General features: G+C 36.6%; 1 protein-coding gene across 2 annotated transcripts in view; it reads left to right on the top strand.

Moving 5' to 3' along the window:
* pde4dip (phosphodiesterase 4D interacting protein) overlaps positions 1 to 22,017 on the top strand; it is an 82,995-nt gene that overhangs the window by 17,824 nt on the left and 43,154 nt on the right. For both annotated transcript variants that reach the window (XM_073856199.1, XM_073856200.1), the window contains exon 4: positions 18,386 to 18,499. In XM_073856199.1, coding sequence (XP_073712300.1) covers positions 18,386 to 18,499 — 114 coding nt within the window. The remainder of the gene's footprint in view (positions 1 to 18,385; positions 18,500 to 22,017) is intronic.

The raw sequence follows: 22,017 nt of genomic DNA on the forward strand, positions 1-22,017 counted from the left end.
AATAATTGCTAGTCTCTACAACACTAAAAACAGAAATGTTGTTTCAACTTAAAAAAAAAGAAGTGTTTGTGCTACTTTTAAATTTTGAGTTAATTAAACTTTAAAAAATGTGGAGACTCAACTTTGTTTGTGTTGACTAATATTTTTAAGTTGAAACAACATATACAAAAGTAAAGTAACATTAATCAGTGACGTACATCAAATTCAGTGTCAAAGAATAATTTAAATATTAAAATGTTAAATATGTAATAAGAAATATTTAGGATTGTGCATTTTTGTGGGACACCATTCAAATTTAGGACATTAACAACATGTTATGTTAACTCAAAAAGTATAGTTTTTTATTGCTGAAATTGGAACACAAACATATATGACAAGGTCTTGCACAAACTTGTCAAGTCTTTAAAGTAAAAGGGGGAGGTACTAAGTAGCCTAATTAATATAAATTTTACATCTAAACTTTTTATGGTTGTACTTATCATTTATATATTAAAATGCAATTAAATTAGAATACAAAATAAAAGCATTTACACTTAATCTCAGACCTTTAGACCCCACTGTACATTTGAAGCAGCCAAAGATCTGGATAATGTTTTAAACAGTCTGCTGTGAAATCAGATCTGCATGTACACTGTTCACAGATTACATATTTCCCAAAGGAAGTCTGCGTGTGCAGATATATACGTTTGTGAGTCATTCATACGCTGTTCCCTATCTGTGTGCATTTCAATATTTATATTGAATTCTTTCAGGCCATATGGGAACAATTACAAACAAAATATGCAGGGTGGGGGAAAGCCATATTTTTATGAATTGCTTCAGCACTTAGTGGCGGATCTTATGCCCGCAATTATTGTACAATAAAGCAAAGACATTTACTGAGGTCAAATAACTAGCAAACCAAAATCTACTCTGTAAATCTTGACAGTCGCTGGCCAAATTGGACAGCAGAGCTGTATTAAAAATGAAGAAACATTCAAACGTACAGATTTAATGAGACCTCATATGATAAATGGACTGCGGTCAGATTCCTGAATGACAGAAAGATTGGCTGAGTCTTTTTTCCTCCATTTAAAAGGCTCTTAAATCATGAATCAAACTGTTCTTAATTAAATGTAACCTGTCTTTTGAGCGCGCCAGCTCTCATATATCAGTGTACTGAGTCACTCTGTAAATAGAAATGAGTGCTGTAATCCAGGACTGTGACACTGGTTTGTGCTCGCAACAAAAATAGCAAAAGGCCATCGAAGAGAAGAATTGTATGCATTTGTTTTTGTTTTATTTTGTGTTTACCGTCATCAAAGGACTGAATTTGATTATGTAGAACGGTTTAAGTTAGATAACATTTTAAGTAATGTTACTGTATTCCTAAAAAATTCATTTTGATCAATTCTGGATTTTTGAAATTTAGGGTGTTTCCAATTTGTGAAAAGAGAGCAGAAATATTGATGACTTATCTTGAGCTCATTACATTGAGTATTTTACTATCTGTCAAACGCTTAATCTGAAGCGACTTACAGTGCATTACAAGACCATATTTTATTATCTTTTTTGATGTGACGCCACTTTAACTTTTGGCAAGAAGTCTGCTGCGAAGCTCACACAAGTGCGTGCTCAGGAAAAGTGTGCATTAAGGGCGCATATCGACTGAAAGGGGGCACCCATGAGCACAAATGACAAATGAAACACCCTACGACTACTGTCTTGTGTTCACATGAAGTGAGACATTTGGGACAGGGCCCAAATGTTTTTGTTTGTAAAACACCAAAAACAAACTGTACTTGGATTTTTGTATACGTTAGTATGCATTTGATTGAAATTGCATTAAATCTCGTGGGTCATCAATCAGTTTTTGAACTTTTTGTCTTGTGAGCTGTGTGATGTGAACTTGTGTTCTGCACACCTCTCACTGTCTCTATTAACTTTGATCCCTTGTTTTAATGCTGTTCAATTGCAAATACAAAATTAGCAAATGGGGTATAAAATTTGTGTTTTTAATATCCAACTTAAAGGGACATTCCACTTTTTTTGAAAAATGCTCATTTTCCAGCTCCCCTAGAGTTAAAAATCAGCTGATCTCCGGGTCTGGTGCTAGCACTTTTAGCATAGCTTAGCACAATCCATTGAATCTGATTAGACCATTAGCATTGCGCTTAAAAATAACCAAAGATTTTCAATATTTTTCCTATTTAAAACTGGACTCTTCTGTAGTTACATCGTGTACTAAGACCGACGGTTAAAAGTTTGCGATTTTCTGGGCAGATATGCTAGGAACTATACTCTCATTCTGGCGTAATAATCAAGGACTTTGCTGCTGTAACATGACTGCAGCAAGCGTAGTGATATTACGCACTGCCCGAAAATAGTTCCCTGATATTGGAAGTAACCAAGGGGACTGTTTGCGGGCAGGGGGTAATATCACTACGCCTGCTGCAGCCATGTTACAGCAGCAAAGTCCTTGATTATTACGTCAGAATGAGGGTATAGTTCCTAGCATATCTGCCTAGAAAATCGCTAACTTTTAACCGTCGGTCTTAGTACATGATGTAACTACAGAAGAGTCAAGTTTTAAATAGAAAAATATTGAAACTCTTTGGTTAATTTTTGGCGTGATGCTAATGGTCTAATCAGATTCAATGGATTATGCTAAGCTATGCAAAAAGTGCTAGCGCCAGACCCGGAGATCAGCTGAATGGGTTCCAAAGTGGTAAGAATCAAATGTTTAACTCAAGGGGAGCTGCAAATGTGGATATTTTCAAAAAAAGTGAAATGTCCCTTTAAAGTATATTGAACCATAACTTTTTAGTCGAAGAAATGATTTTGTCTATACTGAATAAGATTAGCCCTCAACATGTTGCCCACGAATATAAATTGGTTTACCGAGCCTAAATACCCAAGTATTTAACACACATTTTTATCAAACGTTTGCTCAACTTACCAAACTTAGTTATCTTAACTATTTTAAAACGAATCAAGTGTTCCCAGCATGCAATGCATCATGTTCAATTCTGTGGTTAAATAATAAAAAAAAACTGTTTTAGGGTTTGCTGGCTTTATGCTGTTGATGTTGTCTATGATTGCTATATGTTATATTGAAGTTTTTTATAGTAAGTGATGTTTGGTAATTGTTCCCATGATTGAGGTTTGTGTGTTCAGTTCGGAGGTCTCTGTGAATGACACATTGATGTGACTGGTTGAAAATGCATGATCATGTATTCAACATAAACTGCTTAAGCTGTTACTTGACCAATTTTTTTGTCTCTCTTAGGGACAGTGTATATAATATAACTGAAATAAAAAAAACTTAATATTTATACCTTAATATGAATTCCCTAGGTGGTTGACTAGTTATTTTAAGTTGGCTCAACTAATTTAAATTTTTTTGTACTGAAGTTGGTACTAAGATTGTTTTCACTGTGCTGACGAAAGATTTTTTTAAAGTGAATATGTGCTTATTTTTTCCCTTTTTACCATTTTATTTATCTTTTATATATATATATATATATATACACACGCACGCACGCACGCACACACACACACACACACACACACACAATATGACCAATTTTCCCTGTTGATTACAAAATTAAATCAGTATCAGATAGTAAAAAACCTCAAAATCAAATAAAAAATTTTCTTGCAGTTTATATAGTGACAACAAAAATAATTAAAACAAATCCGCATTTATGCCATTTCAGGCAGTCCTGGATAATTTCTAACCATAGTTTGGCCAGTAAATTTTTTTATCCATTGCCAATGTAAATGATCTCATCCAGCATCGCATGTAGTTGTGATCATTGTTGATATGGGTGGAGTAAAATTTGATTCTTTCTTTCAATATTTTTGTGCCAGATGTTTTGCTGCAGGGTTCCTCAAACAGCTCTGTTTTGTTCCAGCGTTTGGTGGTTCCCCTCATCATGTTTTAGTATCCACGGCCGACAGTTTATGCAGTTACACTTCCTATCATCTATCGGCATTCATATATATTCTTTAGTTTTTTGTCTATGCTGTGATCGCATTTTCGAGTAGTAGTTTGGAATGCTTATAATACTAATTTTACTCCTTCCTGAGGGAAACTCAAGTCTGTGAGATTGTATTTGGAGATCTCAGTCCAGTTTTAAGATCAAATGCCCTAGCTTGCGTATTTTTTTCAGACGGGACCTAATCCCATTTAGAAAATATACCCAACGTCTGTTTTAACGAGGTAACTCAAGTGCCCCATACCCCCCTGTGAAAATATCCTAACTGCCTATGAAATACAAGAATTGAACCATCAAACTCTTGTTAAAGCACTCTGGGCTCAGTGAATGATACTGCAGTGGAAGCAAAGGGCCATTATGTTTCCTGGCGGGTTTTGGTAAAACGGTGGGCCGCAAGGGGCCTGGAAGGACGGAATAACAGTGTTTGTAAATACCGCTCCAATTATCGGTAATGCGGCACTAATAGGAACCAGATGAGCGTTTATTTAATTTGTCAGGAAGGTAAAATTAAGAAGAGAAAATCTCTCTGCTTTAGCCAGTCATGCGACCGCACCGAGTGCGTATGGAGCTCTCATGCCAGTGTGCTTGTGTTATTTTTTGAAGGTCATAATCAAAGATTAGAACCGTCAGGAAATGCCAGGGGTCGAATAACTTCGTCTAATTGGATTTAAGGCTATTTTTCAACTTTTAAACGAAGCATACAACCGAGACTGAATTAATCAGATCAAGGTCTTTACGAAAGAAATATGAGAAATAATTTAAGGTTTAGGTAACTTAAATGCTTATATCTAGCATGTCTAGTACTGTATTTTATTTTGTAAAATTGTTTCCTGAAGCTTAAATATACACAATGATGTTAGCTGCTTTCAGATTCATACGTTCAAGTCCTTCATCACTAAAAGGACAGCTGAACAGTCAAAAAGTTAAAAACATTACAATCTGTTAAACCATTTTTATTTGCAGAAAAATTAATTATGACCACCCGACATGCTATTTCCACGTATTGCTACTCACCATGGACCATACTCGAATGTATTTAAGTCACATGTAAACCACTTGTAAACAATGTTTTTGGGGTAGCAGAACTGCACTATCACAAGTTTTGCATTGCTAAACCCAGACTCAAAAAGCCTTTGTGGCAACGGCCAGAAGCACTTGGCTGAATGTGTTGACTGCTGATGATCATAAAAGCTTGAAAGAAGGAAGCCACAAAAGATTCGGATGTTACGCTTCTCTGGTGCGCTTTTGAATACATAGTGTTTGACAGTGGTGCCTTTAAGCATTGCTCTGTAATTTGATGTAATGATATATGGTAAGGTTTGAAATAAGACAGACATCATCGTCCTGTGCAATGTATGTCTGTGTTTATTTATTTTTCATTATATTTTAACGAATATATTTATATATACATGGGGGTCACACAAGTCTTTCCACAGCGGTCTGTTCTCTATAAAAATCCTTTGTGGTCAAGACCACAGAAGTGGGTTACTGCATTAACTTCTACCCTCAAGCAAGGCCTGTGATTGTTTATTGCCATTTACCTATATATAAATGGACAGCATGCTGGTACACACAAACCCATGTACCCATGTAATTGTATTTTCCGAATACTGCTGTTTTTTGTCAGTGCTTGGAGAGGGTACTTACTGCACTTGTAACTTAACTTAAAGGGTTAGTTCACCCCAAAATGATAATTTTATCATAAATCATTTACCCCTGTGTCGTTCTAAAGTCTCCGATTGTCTTCAGAACACATTTTTAGATATATTTGATGAAAACTGGGAGGCTTCTGTCTGTCCCATTGACTTTAGTTAGTTTCACAATTCTTTTCCCCAGAAAAGAATGAGAGACATCGCCAAAAAGGTCCATGTTCCAATCAGTCGTTCAATAATAATATTATGAAGCGATGAGAACACTTTTGTGTGTAAAGAAAACAAAACGAACGATTTTATTCAACAATTTGTTCTGAGTGCATTCACGACCAGACTACGGTGCATGCTGCTGACGTCACCTGCTGAAAAGTCAATATTTATAAAATCAAATTGAAATTGTTTAACTTATTTTTTAACGTTAAAGTAACAGAAAAATGCAGCATATGTTGATTTAACAAAAATGCTGCATATTTTTCACAGTGTGTAGACTTTGTTTAGACTTTCAAATGTTGGTATAAATTACACTTATTTTTCCTACATGTTAAAAATAAAACATGAAATAATTTCTCTATATATATGTGACTAGGGGTGGGCGATATGACCAAAATCACGATAGGATTATTTTTATATCATGATAATGTTATGAATCACGATAGAAGTTTTTAATTTTTTTGAGAAGGTTTTTATGTTATAAAAATATTTAATGGCATAGAATTTTCATAATTCTCACAAAAGACTTATACAAGCATAAAAAAGAAGATAAAATACAAACAAATCTCAAGCTCACTGAAGATAAACAGTCAGTGATGAAAGAATGATAATAGATAATGTATGTATGTATATTTTTGTATATATATCTTATCTAAGGTAGAAAAGTGATTTAGTCAAGAGCAGTGTGAGATTTTCTCTTAAAGTCCATTTTAATGGACTTTAATGGACCCCAACACGTAACAGAGTTAATGCAGTTAAATTTAGAGTTTTAAAGAACTCAAAACGATTCCAAACGAGGCATAAGGGTCTTATCTAGCGAAACGATTGTCATTTTTGACAAGAAATATGAAAAATTTGACAATAAAAATATGCACTTTTAAACCACAACTTCTCGTCTATCTCCGGTCCTGTGATGCGCCAGCGCGTCTTCACGCAATACGTCATCACGTCAAGAGGTCACGTTCCGACGCTGTTGTATGTGAAATGATACTAATTAATGTCTTTGTGTCAGTTTATTGTTTAAAATGGTCCACAAATGTGCGTTTCATATATGTAACACGTGACCTTTCCACGCCATTACGAAATTATGTGAGTTTGCGCCGGCGCGTCACAGGACCAGAGATAGACGAAAAGTTGTGGTTTAAAAGTCCATTTTTTTTTCTTGACAAAAATGACAATCGTTTCGCTAGATAAGACCCTTATGCCTCGTTTGGGATTGTTTAGAGACCTTAATTTTAATCTGCATTAAATCTGTTACGTGTTGGGGTCCATTAAAGTCCATTAAAATGAGAAAAATCCTGAAATGTTTTTTTCTCAAAAAACATAATTTCTTCTCGACTGAACAAAGAAAGACATCAACATTTTGGATGACATGGTGGTGAGTAAATATCTGGATTTTTTTAAAGAAAATGGACTTATCCTTTAAGGCTGTTTGATTAACATGAGTGACGGACAGGAGCAAAATAGGTAACTTCACCTTTAAGACAAAAGTCCGGATCCAATATACTGTTACACATGCGTTTCTCTTTTAGCTGTTTACTTTCTCTTAAGCCCTTAATGTGTTTATGAGGATACTTGCAAAGACAGGAATTTTAAAGCATATGTGTATTTAAGGCCAATAAAGCTGCAAAAATGCTGACGAGCTTAATGATCAGCGGATGCGCGACTTGCGCGCTCCTCTTACACAAAAAAGGCGCGAGCATATAGCACTGTTGTTTGTGTTTCAATGGCTTAAAATCACGTTTTAAAACTGCAGTGCTTAAATACGCGTACAAACGTGGGCACGTAACCTCGATAGAGACGATAGTCAAAAATCTCTACCGATTGACAAATATCTACCCGTTTATCATACCAACCGGTTTATCGCCCACCCCTATATGTAACTTTGAATGAATCCAAAAGTAATCAAATTACAATACTCTTATATTTTGGTGCTTGGATTAAGTTACTGAATACTTTTCTTATGAAGAAATTTGTAACTGTAAAGGTACATTCACACAGGGCGTCAGCGTTAACGCTTCTCATTTACTTTGAATGGGTGACGTCATGCATTGCCAAACTGAATATTGGATCCGGCAGCGTCATGTCACTGACATTGCTTGTGACAGAAGTTTTTTAATTTTCAAGCGCCAATGCAGGCGTCAGATAGCCTTATGCTAATAACCTACTGCAGATGCTACCCAATTAAGTTTATGCAAGACTGGAGAACAGAGGAGCTTGTGTTCCAGTCCACTGTGATTGGCTGTTGTCACTATAATGATTGTGTCAGGGCCACGCTTCAGACATGTCCTCCGCCAAGCATCTGATTATATTGCATTTTTGTTTAGAAAGCCTCCGAAAACATAAAACCTAAAACACAATGCACATTTGCCTCTTTAGCGCCTCTTTGGTTTGAAACATAAATTTGCAGGTTACTTTACGCACTTATCTTTATGTGTAACAAACACAACTCGCATTTCCCATTAAATCTAACCTGACAGCATAAATTAGAGATTATTATTATTATTATTATTATAAGCTTACCGTTGTGAATCGGGATAAGGAGACATTTTTAAACCCTGACTGTTTATGTACATGCTCAATATCTGATTTTTATGAAAAAAATTCAGTTATGAATTTCAGCTTTTACAGAAATACAGTAGAAGCACTTCGTGTTTTCTCAGTTTTGAATTTCTTTTAAAGCAGCAAGTTGGTACTGTAAGTTAGATGCAGAAACTGTACTCAGATCAGCTCTAAAGGACTCATTTGTTCTAACAGCAGAACTCAGTCTTGACAATATTTCAAAGGCCTGTAATTTCTCATGGACAGATGCTGGAAGCCTGCAGTGACCTGAGGAGGTCTGGATGTTGGCTTCAGTTTTTTTTTCTTGTTTTGAAGAATGACTGCGCTCTTTGTTTCTGAGCTCCATTTGGTTTGAAGCAACTTTTCCAATCATGGTAAGAAACTGAAGCAAAAGTAGACAGAAAACACAGAGAGAACGAGTTGCGCCAAGGAAAAGTACGCTTGGGGTAAATTCTGTTCTGTGTCACACTTGGACAATGGCATCTGAGGATGAAGTCCACAACAATTGGCAGAGATTTTCAGAATTGGTTGAACTTGATCCCATCATATAGTCACACCATAAACACAAAGAATTAAAGGCAGATTAAGTCTTTGAAGCGCGATTGGAAAAACCAGCATTTATTCGGCCTGAAACACGAAATGCTTGCTCAGAGGAGGTCTTGTACACTGTGTTTATGGTTCGCTCTGGGAATATGCCTCGCCGGACAGCTTGTCACAGATCACACAGTAGTCCATTTTGTTGTATTTCCTTTAGGAAAGTTGGTATGATCACAGTGAGATTTATGACGCTTTTTAGATGTAGGGCAGAGCGGGGCACAACCTAACGCTTTTTGGTTTTGGCTCAATCATTCAAAAAATATTTGAGTTTGATTAATTATATTTTTACACAAGCAACAGACACATCTCTGCTACAAATCAACATTTGAAGTTTGTTTCTAGTACTTACCATTCTTGGACAATTACACAAAACGTGACAGAAGTGCAAATGTTACAAGTTACCCCATAGGTGGGGTTCATTGTAACAGGCAGGGGGTTAGTTGTAACACTTGCTAAAAATTTAGTTTGCAGGCAAATATTTCAATACTATTTTGTCTATATACTTGAAGTGGATATTGTTTATTTATCTGTCTATAATAGACAGGCATCCACACTGTATTCATTCATGCAGCCCTTTTCTAACAATAGTTAAAGTATAAATGGATACAAATGTCTAAATATGTAAGAAAAAGCATCACAATTATGACAAAACATTTTTTTATATGTGACCCAGTCTGTAATAACCATACTACAGTTTTAAAATCAAATTCTGAGATAATGAGCATCAAAGTCTGATTTTAGCCATTCATTTCATTATGATTTCAATCTTTGTTGTGATCTTATTCAATCAAAATTAAAGATATGAACAAAAATCAATTTTGACACACAATTTTTGATAAGACAGGCACATTTATTTTGTTGGCAGCCAGCAATCATTCGTGTGTAGCCTATTTAAAACAACGGCAAGAATTATGCTAACGTTAGCGTTTTTTATATCATAAGTGCTGAGGGGTTGGTTGTAACCCAGCGTTACAATTAACTCCGCTGGGACAAAATGTTTTCAAGCCCACCCAAAAAGTTGCTAAGAGCTGCAGACAAATTTCAAATGCTATGTTTTAGTCAACAAGACACTGATTAATATGACATAGCATTGGATTTGGTATCTTACACCCAAAATTTACTTACATGCCACCAAAACACTCGTTCATTAATAACTCTCTGGAAAAACATTATACATTTCCAATAATTTGCGGGAGATCGTCTTTTGGCAGCATGAAAAAAAATACTGGAAAAACAAATCGCTCAACTTTGTGCAACAATGTAAATGGTCCGTGTTACAACTAACCCCGCGTTAGTTTTTGCCCCGCGCACCCCTACATAAACAATTTTAAATTAAAATCAGATGCCTAGGATTTTTGATGAACATATTCAGCAAAATCTTGTCATCATTAATTTTGAGTTGGTCCAATCCTGCAAGATATAGATTCATCATCATAATCTGACATCAGTGATGCTAAATGTCATTGGTTTCACATGTCAAGTAACCAATCCACGATAAGCAATATGTGACCCTGCTTGTGAAAACCCAAACAAAGTTGTATTGACTGAGTAAAGCCATGTCAAAGATTAAATTTAGTGTGAAATCAATAAAAATCAAACTTTGATGCTCTTGATGCGCTTGTAAAATGTTGTCTGTACACATGGCTTTGTTTAAACACCTGTCAATAAAGAATTGTAGCAACTACATCCACCAGGAGATGCTAACTGACCCATGCTAACCATCCAAACTTAGACCCTTTGCTTGATTCAGCTGCACCTGCCATCAAATAAAGCCATCTAAGATGGGTGAACTCTTCCAATAACATGTTACTGAGGTCACTTCCTCTTCTGGCAGGAACTCAGAACCTGCACTTCTAGCTGACACAAGAGATGGATGGTAGAGAAGAAATGAAAGGGGGAAAGAGCGCCAGACCCTTAGATCTTCCATAAGTGCAGTAACACCTTGGCAAGACTCTCAATCTCTCTCTTACATCTAGTCTCTGTTTTTCTCTCATGTGCTTTTCCTTTCTTAGAACTGAGGGAGATATGGCCAAAGCAGCATATAGAAAACATCCATGACTACTATACCTGGTGCTTTCACATAATAACATTGAATATTGTTGCCAGAAAGTGCTGAAAGAGAACAGAGTGCAGTAATCCCTTTTTCAGAGCTTTGATCTGTCAAAGATGAATTGACCTCGGGTTTTTCCTCATGGCTTTATGATGTAGCCGAAACTTTCTTTTAAACTCAGATTACTGTCCTGAATCTCATGATTAAAAACAGATGTGGAAATAATCAATAGTTGTTTTTTGTGATGTCATAGAAGTGATGATGTATGATGTATTTCCTGTCAGGAATAGCATAGGAAAGAAGATTTAACATTAAAGGAATACCCCCCCCAAACCCCCCCCCCCCCACTAATATGATGTCATCATTTACTCCATATGTTGTTCCATTTTTTTTTATTGGTGCATTTATGATGGTCCTCTCAACATTAGGGTTCCCACGGGTCCTTGAAATCCTTGAAAGATCTGGGGGGAAAAAATTCAAGGCCCTGGGATGTTTGTGAATATATACATACATAGATACAAGTCATTGAAAGTGCTTGAATCTATTTTATGCAAGTTTTCTGGAAAAAAATCCATATTATTTCCTGTGTAGGATAATATCATAAAAATTCTAGACTTTTTAAGCACCCGTGCTAAACTGTTTGATTTAAATGCGTATATCTTCTGTATGTGAATGTTGATTCATACCAAAATCCTTTTTTGCGTGTTTGACCAATGAAAACGTCTCGGGTTACGTATGTAACTGTTATTCCCTGAGAAGGGAACGAGATGGTGCGTCTCCCTTGCCATACTTCCTGCGTCCCTGTAACACCGTCTTTGGCAATATTTCAGATAGCGATATACTTCCTGGCTCCCGCGTCACCCTGTCTTTGTCGTTTAGCCTCACCATTGGTTGAATTTGATATACACATTCAGACGCACTTACACCTGGAGGCGTCCCCAAAGTGTCACCGCAGTGACGCAGCACGAGTTCCCTCGAAAGGGAACTGTAACAATGTATCTTAAAAGGTAACACAATGTAACCTTGCTCTCACTTGAAATGTGTCCCCACATTTAGTCCTTGAATTTGAGGGTATTGCACCTGGAAAGTCCTTGAAAGGTCCTTTTATTTGAAGTTAACTAAGGTGTGGGAACCCTGCAACATTAACTGTTATTGTATGGTTTTGGTACAATACAATACATAACAGAATTTATTTCTTTTTCTACTTCCTTCCTTTGGTTAAATAACAAAGAAATGAATAAAAAGATGAAATCAAAAAGAAATGAAGACTGAATCATCGTGTATTTCGACGCAATCATTCCAGCAGTCCTTATTGTGCCGTATACCCGAGGTCTGAAATGAAGCCAGGACTCTCTTTGGGAGTATTGCCGTGCCGTGTGGATGTAAGCTCGAATACGAGCGCCATCCGTCACACGCCTTGCTCAGCGATGTACAGATTTCCCTGGGTAAAGTATCATAACCCTGCAAGGGCTGGGGAACTCCAGCAGGAACATCAGATCTTCAGCCAAGAAAGCTCTGGTTTGGTATTCAGTGTCAACCTGAAAAGTAATTTGACGGTTAAAATGTATGGTTTCGATTCTTAAATTGTACCAGGACGTAATGTTCCCGCTAGAAGTTCCTGCAAAGAATGCTTTGTAAAGGTCGGCCTCTGGAAATTGGCTGAGCTACCTTCAAAAGTACATCGGCTTGTTTAGTATCTGTCGTTGATGGATCACAGACCATGGCATCTTAGGAAGTTTTTGGTTGGTTTCAGCAAGCACTGCTTGAAATCTTACGCTCTGAACATTTGTGCGCATTTTAGAAATACAATTTTTTCATTTACATTGGACATTATTAATCGTGTTAGCTCTTAAATGACCATTTGTCCACCAAAAAATGGCTCTTATGACCTCTTCATCTTTACATAAACTTCTTTTAGCAACAATAGGGAATTGGTGGCTGTGATAGCAAACCTGTTTTTGTAGAAGTTGTTTTTTGAAAGATGTTAAGTCTATATCCCGTGGCTTGCGTGCCTGTATGTGCTGCATGCTTTAGCTTGCATGTTAGTGGGATTGGCATAGTTTATGGAAAAGCTCTCCCCTCGTCTCAGTGTGATGCTGGCACACAGGCCAAAGCTCTGCTGTACCAGCAGCACCATCTTGTGCCATCACATCTGGAAATAATTTACAAATGAGAAAGGGAGAGAGAACGGGGGGTTGTAAATGGAAAAAAGTGACACAACAGATACAACAAAAGAACATCGGAGACAGAGTTGATTTTGAGGAGGACAGAAATGAGGTCCAGAGTTATTATTTATAAAACATTTTCATTAAAAATATACAACTTGAACTCGAAAGGAGATTCCCGGTCCACCCTTCATCTTTTTTTATCGTCACCATGGCAACCAAAGCATGATGTCTTGAAGGATTTGCTCACAAATCTGGGCTTCTACAAGCTTAGCTATTAAGGAAACCCTATAAACGGCACAAAACAAAGTTAAAACATTGCCACAATTATCAGATTTCACATGAAGCAGTGCAACAATGATGATGGATGTTGTAGATTTGTGGGTTATTTTGTTGTGCACCGATGGTCGTGTGCGGTGTGCCTGTGACTGTTGATTTTCTGCTTGATTTATGTGTGTGTTAAATAGAGCGTAGACGCTGAGGTCTCAACCCTCTCGGGGTCAGACTATGTCGGCTGAAACACTTGAACCATGTCATAATCATAATTACAAGATACGAAAAGTTAAATAAACACAGAAATTGGAAAAAAAATGATGGTTTTATTGGGCCGTTAAATTTGCAGTTAATTCTGGGTTTATTTTTAATCGGATGAATAACATTACAAGCCTTTCGATTTGTTTTTTATAGCACATCAGGCTGTTTAATATGTTTTTGTAGCATTATCTAAAAAGCATTTCACATGGATATCCAAGACTGTATTGGCTGAGGGCAGCTTGCTGTCTTATTTATCATTTAATAATTTAAATATTGCATTACATGAAGGATGGGAGATTGATTGGTGCTTGTTATGATTTAATTGTGTGTTGTTTCGACTGTATTTCAGGTAAATTTATAGGGTTTTTAATAAATGTTTAATTTGTTGTGTCTCAGATGTTTTTTACTTAAAGTCCAAAAATCAAATGGAAAAAAATTGACACAAGGTGCATGGTAATGTTGTTTGTAGTAAATGCAAATGAGCAAATCATGAATACATTTTAGCTTTTCATGAATACATTTCTGCAAGGATAATTCTGGCTTTAGTTTAAATTCCTGTACTTCATTGTTTAGTCGTATGTATTGTATTGTTGAGTGACTAAAATCATACCAAGATAAATTTAATGAATCAAGCTTGGGTGTTAAATACTGTTTTTGGTACTTACATCTTATAAAACATGAGTAAGAGTGGGATATATTTAATTGTCTTCATGCATTAAAGGAATAGTCTACTCATTTTCAATATTAAAATATGTTATTACCTTAACTAAGAATTGTTGATACAGCCCTCTATCATCTGTGTGCGTGCACGTAAGCGCTGGAGCGCGCTGCGACGCTTCGATAGCATTTAGCTTAGCCCCATTCATTCAACGGCACCATCCAGAGACAAAGCCAGAAGTGACCAAACACATCAACGTTCCCCCCACTCAAGACGAGCAGCCACACGAGCAAGTTTGGTGGCACAAAACAAAACGCAGCGCCTCTCTAAGCGGATTTAAAAGAGGAACTATATTTTATGGCGTAATAGCACTTTTGGGAGTACTTCGACTCGCCTTAAAAGTCCGCTCCCCTTCTCACTCTCATCATGGTAGAGGGAGGGTGTTACTGCGAAGAGTCGAAGTTCTCCCAAAAGTGCTATTACGCCATAAAATGTAGCTCCTCTTTTAAATCCGCTTAGAAAAGTGCTACGTTTTATTTTGTACCACCAAACTTGCTCGTATAACTACTCGTCTTAAATAGGAAAAACGTTGATGTGTTTGGTCACTTCTAACTTTATCTCTAAATGGTACCATTGAATGAATGGGGCTAAGCTAAATGCTATCGAAGCGTCGCAGCGCGCTCCAGCGCTTACGTGCACGCACACAGATGATAGAGGAATGAATCAACAATTCTTAGTTAAGGTAATAACATATTTTAATATTGAAAATGAGTAGACTATTCCTTTAACATAATTATGATCAATCCTAGAAGTAGTTGATATTATAATGTAGGGCTGCATAACGATTAATTGCGATTCATCTATTGTAAAATAAAAGTTTTTGTTTACATCATATATGTGTGTGAACTGTGTATATTACGTATATATAAATATGCACACATGCATGTATAATTTTAAGAAAATATATATATATTTATATATTAAGTATTTATATTTATATAAAATATAAATTATACATAAATATACAAATTTATATACACATGTAAACATTTCTTAAATATATACATGCATGTGTGTGTATTTATCTATACAAAGTTATTATACACAGTTCACGCACATATATGATGTAAATAAAAACTTTTATTCTGCAATAGATTAAGCGCGATTAATTGTTATGCAGCCCTATTATAATGTCATTTATAACTTCCAAACAAAACCTTATGTGAACTGTGTCGTTTGTCATCTGGGATTACTGTTATAGCAATTTTTTTTAGACGTATGCAATTCTTTAAATTACTATTCAGAGCCAGTATACATTAGGTCCCTTTTAATAGCAAAGCTCAAGTACTGAGAAAGAGGCCTGACCCCAAACCTCTGTAAGAGAGTGAATGGAGAATTTGTGTGTACAGTGCACAGAAGCTGACTGTCTTTGGTCTCTACTCTCTTTATGTCAGACCTCGCTCTCTAGATTGTGACAGGAGGACATAGTCCAGACGCCGATGTGTCTCTTTACAAATATGTCAGACCTTCTATTTTCCCCCCACAACCGAAAACCTCAGACCTCCAAAAGTCAGGATCCCTTGCTGACAGACAGAGCAGCACAATCGACCTCGTGATCAGGCACAGACGCACAAGCACGAGGAAAAATAACTATTTACAGAGTCATTATTGCACTTATAGGCAGCTGTATGCATTTGTTGGTAGTAGTGAGTCAAATTTATACAGTAAGTGTATAAAGTGGTGTTGATTTAAGACTTGATTTTAAGACTTTTTTAAGATATCAAATAAATCTTTGGTGTCCCCAGAGTACGTATGTAAAGTTCTAGTTCAAAATACCATACAGATAATTTATTATAACATGTTAAAATTGCTAATTTGTAGGTGTGAGCAAAAATGTGTCCTTTTAAATGCAAATGAGCTGATCTTTGCACTAAAAGGCAGTGCAGTGGTTGGATAGTGCAGATTAACGGGCGGTATTATCCTCTTCTGACATCACAAGGGGAACCAAATTAAAGTATCTATTTTTTCACATGCTTGCGGAGAATGGTTTACCAAAACTAAGTTACTGGGTTGATCTTTTTCACATTTTCTAGGTTGATAGAAGCAATGGGGACCTAATTATCGCACTTAAACATAATATGTCCCCTTTAATTTACTTGATCCTTGAGATGTTTATATTAGAGATGCATCAATATAAAATTCTTTACCTTTTTCTGAGATCTGCCGATACCAATGCCGATACAGATAGTGTGGTGGCTATATTAACTTGCATTGACTAAATTCTGAAGATATATTGAACATTAAGTTCAAACTTTAGTGATGTTTCTTTACATATACACAGAGCTCAAATTCATTGCATTTTCCTTTTCTCTTTTGATTTGACAGTATATATCGGCCATGACTATCGTTTTTTTTAACTATCGGCCCATTGGGTACATATTGTTTTCTAGTTTGTGAGAATGGTATGCAATTTTTCTATTATGTTTTATACTGGATATACATTGTGTAAACATTCAAATGAGCGCTTGTATTCACATATGAATTTCATAGGTTTTTGCATGTTCTGTGATGAAACACCGATATGACAGTTAGTCACAAGACATGCAAGAACCAATAAGATTCAGTGTAAGCGTGCCACCATCTTTGAATTTACAGTTGCTGCAATATAATTTCCCTGAATGCTAGGATTTGTATTTATTTAATGATGGATGTGCTTCAAAACCCACCACTCAATGGCACTACAAAGCTAGAAAACTCTTATTGTGCAGCTAAAGAAAGAAAGTCGTATACACCTATGATGGAGCAAATTTCATTTTTCGGTGAACTGTTTCTTTGTTAGATCATTTCTAAGGTCCTTATCACCCTGTTTGTATTTATTGTATATTTCCATAATTGATTCCCTTCATGCATTCTTTTTAAAATCTGTCAAAAGTCATTTTCCTATAGAGCACAGATTTAATTAGTAAATAGTGAATCTGTCTTAATGTGGAAGTGTTTTTGTTGATATGTGTATGTTGGTTTGGCGTTCAAGGAGGTTGACATTGAGAGACAGGGATCCCGCTACAGAATGCCTCAGTGACAGCTGGTGCAACATACCTCACAAAAATAACCCTTCTCACCCCACACTACCCACAGATTAGAGCCATACTGCCCTCCTATGGTTAAACATTTTCACAAATAAACAAATAAAGTGTGCATGTGAATTTAAGATTAATAGTGCTGGCTTAACATAAATAATGCTACTGTAATGAATTAAATTGTGATGTAATATTGTATCTGTGTGTGCCTATTCAGTAAACTCCCAGTGTAATCATAGAAAAAATTAATTAAAATTAAACGGTAAAGAGTAATATAACTGGTCATATAACAAGACTGTATTGTCAAGGTCTGTCAGGTGCCTTGCAGTTTTGGAGTGATGCTGTATATTCAAGTGCATGGCCATCAAACAGATAATATAGGTTGGAGAATATTGCAATAAGTGTGAATGTTTTGGACATTTCTGTGAGGTTACATTTGCATGTTTCCTTAAATAAACAAATGTGTGCACACAGGTCAGGTTCGAGCATATTAAAGGGCAGTCGATCCAGTTGAATCTAGATGGATCTGCTTTTGCCTCCGTTTTAATATTTGGGTCAGCTAACGCTTCAGATGCGCCCGTGCTACTCATATTTAATTCCTATGCTGGCTGTTGAAGTAAAAAAAGACCCCCATATCACTGTGACGCCCCCTCCTTATTCCCCCGCACCACATTGGGGTTGACCCCTCAGGGAGGAGGACCCTCAGTGTCACTTCATAGTTCATTTAGTTCATGTTGTTGTGGTTGTAGTTTAGGAAAACTGGCTACATCTTAGTAGATCTTGATAAATTGCATTTGATGTGAACGCGTGATTTAGTCAGTATGGAGCGGAAATGAGGGGTCTGAGAACCCCAAGGTGAAGAAAGCGGTCATGTTTAACGGCTATCGTACTATTTCACAGCACCTCAATGACCTGAAGAAGGAGAACTTCAGCCTCAAGCTTCGCATCTACTTCCTGGAGGAACGTTTCCAGCAGAAGTTTGAAGACAGCAGCAGCGAGGATGTCCATCGTAGGGTGAGTGTCAATGTAATGAAGGGGTGAGAACTGTGGGGTAAAACAAGAAAAATTGTTGACTTAAATGATGCCTGAGGAAAAGTAAACCAGTCAAATTTTGGACAAATAAATAATAAACTGGTATGGCATTGTGTTAGCAGTGCTGGGGGTTGTAGGTTTGATACCAAGGGAACCTAGATACTGATAAATATGTATACCTTAAAGTCACTTTGGATAAAAGTGTCCTCCAAAAGCATAAATGTAATTTGTTAATGATAATAGATATTTATAATGACTATTTGTAATGTATTTAGTTGTTTCTGGTTTGTGCGACTATAAGCTGGAACATATTGTAATGCTACAGCATTTGTTTTGCCGGCTTGGCAAATGCTAGGACCTAAAATATCCTACAGACAGAGCAGAACACAAACACATCTATAAGATAGGCAGTGAACAGCAACTGCAACCTACATATGTGCTACCAATACATATATAAATAAGCAGCATTAATATGGATCAGCAATATCTCGCACCTGCCACAAACTGAGTATCATTATGGGTGGTGTGGTAGACTGACTGACTCTGGGTGGCTCTGGTTACTCTGGAGGGAAGTAAAGGTGACACTCTTTAACAGCTGTTGTCTATGTATTACTGTACCAATGTGGAACACAGGAAGAGTAAAAGCAAAACAGGACTCCATGAGAATTCACAGATGAGATCTCTTAAGTATCTAATGGAAATGGAAACTTTTGCTTATAGGTATAGTTTACAGAAAAATAAAAATTCTTTCATTATTTACTCACCCTCATACGGAGCCCCTAAGAGGACATGGATCAAAAATTATATAAAGTTTAGTTTCGCGTGCGCGTGCGAAACTAAACGAGATCGTTTTACATGCGCACGCGAAAGTTTCTTGTTTAGTTTCGTGTGCGCAAGTGAATTTTTTTTAAAGTTCAGTTAAGCGTGCTGACGTGAAACTATCGCATGCTCACGTGAAACTATCGCGTGCTCACGTGAAACTATCGCGTGCTCACGTGAAACTATCGCGTGCTCACGTGAAACTATCGCGTGCTCACGTGAAACTATCTCGTTTAGTTTCGCATTCGCACGTAAAACTATCGCGTGCTCACGTGAAACTATCGCGTGCTCACGTGAAACTATCGCGTGCTCACGTGAAACTATCGCGTGCTCACGTGAAACTATCGCGTGCTCACGTGAAACTATCGCGTGCTCACGTGAAACTATCGCGTGCTCACGTGAAACTATCGCGTGCTCACGTGAAACTATTGCTTTCACGTGCACATGCGATACATTCACGTGCGCACGCGATAGTTTCATGTGAGCACGCAAAACTAAACTTTTTTTTAAAATTCTGCACGTGAAAGTTTCACGTGAGCACATGAAACTAAACTTTAGATTTTTTTTACTCCAATGTCACCTTAGGGGCTCAGTACCATCAACTTTCCAAACTTGTATAAATTTCTGCCTGCTGAATTCAAAGAAAGACATTTTAAAGAAAATGTTTGTAGGGAAGCATGATATTTTTCCTGTGGTAAACGCCGATACCGTCCATACTGACCCGGTGCCTGTTGTAATGTTTTTTTTCTTCATGTGGCAATTTTTTAAGAACAACACAATGAAACTAATGAACATATCAGCATCTTTATTTTTAACAACTTCAACTCATATTATATAAAAAAACAAATCATTCTTATGTGTTTATCATCACAAATTTTCAAAGCCTAAATTTTACAGTGTCCAAAAACCTCCAAAGGGCAAAACCAATGACGTAATGCATGTAATTTTTACCTGCCTGTCACCAATTTGTCAAAGTGCTAAAGCATAAAGTACGTCACGTGAGGTATCGGGGGATTTTTACGAGTACGAGTACAACTACATGAGCTTGGTATCGGGCATCGGTGCATCCCTAAATGTTTGTAACCAAGCTGATTTGGGGCACCATTGACTTTTATAGTAGGAAAAAAATACTATGGGAGTGAATGGTGCCCCAGATCTGTTTGGTTATTAACAAAATTTAAAATATCTTCATTTGTGTTCAGCAGAACAAAGAAATGCATACAGGTTTGGAACAACTTGAGCATGAATAAAGCAATGACAGAATGTTCATTTTTTGGGCTCCTGTGTCTCAAATATGTCTCCTGAAATCTCACATCTCCATTAAAGTTTAGAAGAGATCATAGTGTCACAAACTGAGCTCAGATTTGCATGTGAAAGTCAATATTATTGAATATTTCTCTTCAGGGTTACCCCTGAATTACCTATACATTTTACATTTTTATAATTCTGTACTATTAAAATATTTGAACAATTGTTCCATTTGTTTCTACTTTTTTTCTCTTAAGCAATTTTAATGAAAATGTCTGAGATTATGTTGATGCTTAAATGAAACACAACTGAGAACTCAACATAAAATCTCCTGAGCTATGAAAGAGCAACATCTGAGCAATGAAATTGTCCTCTGGGTTCAAGTAGCATTGCTTATCAGTTTTGATAATACTTATACTCGCAGCTTTAATATTTGTGTGTAACCAAAAGAAAACACTATTTTTATCTGACCTTTTGAAGTGAACCTGCTCTGAATAAACAAATATTAGTCCCAGTGACCCATATTAGCTACATTAGTGGCTTATTCTATACAGCTGTTCCTCACTGCTGTCATTCAACAAAGTTTACTAACAGAGGATTATTGTGGGATATACCTGTAATATTCACATACAGTAAGTGGGAACTTGCCAGCTATGCTGAATCTCTGGTGTTAAGAGTTTTAAAAAAGTCGTAGTTGCTAAGGCTCGGTGCATTGTGGGAAGGGAAAAGTAGAGGGTGTGCATGTGAGAGCGATAGCAAAGAGAGTGAGACAGGTGGTTGTGTCTGCTGGTCTATTTTAGGGTCTCCGCAAATCCATGTGACTGCAGCTGTACGTGCAGAGGGCTCACGGCTGCCACTGCAGAGATTATTAGCAATTAAATGTTTTACATGGACATTCGTGATAGGCCGATATATTGCAATGGCAGATATATCGGCTGATATTTGGATTTTTTTCCCGGCAACGGCTGATACATATTTTCAGTCGGCCAGTAAATTTATCTGTTACTTAAATTTGGCATAAATGTAATGCCTTTATGCAAAGTGACTTAACAGTGCATTACTAGGTATATATTTAATCAGTATGTATGTTGAACCCATGATCATTTGCATGCTTATTTAACAGAAATATGTAGTGTTTACTTTATAAAAAAAAAACGTTTTTCAGCCTCTTAGCTGTAGTTACATTTGTTTTGAGTAATGTCGGAGCCAAATTTGCATGAATTTCTAAAAAAATAAATGTAATAGAGAATCAAAATGATTGACTTAAAAGGAAATTCCATTTTTTTGAAAATATACTCATTTTACAGCTTCCCTAGAGTTAAGCATTCGATTTTTACAGTTTCGGAATCCATTCAGCCGATCTCCGGGTCAGGCACTACCACTTTTTGCATAGCTTAGCATAATCTATTGAATCTGATTAGACCATTAGCATC

Source organism: Misgurnus anguillicaudatus, chromosome 18 (assembly GCF_027580225.2).
Source record: "Misgurnus anguillicaudatus chromosome 18, ASM2758022v2, whole genome shotgun sequence".
Taxonomy (NCBI): Eukaryota; Metazoa; Chordata; class Actinopteri; order Cypriniformes; family Cobitidae; genus Misgurnus; species Misgurnus anguillicaudatus.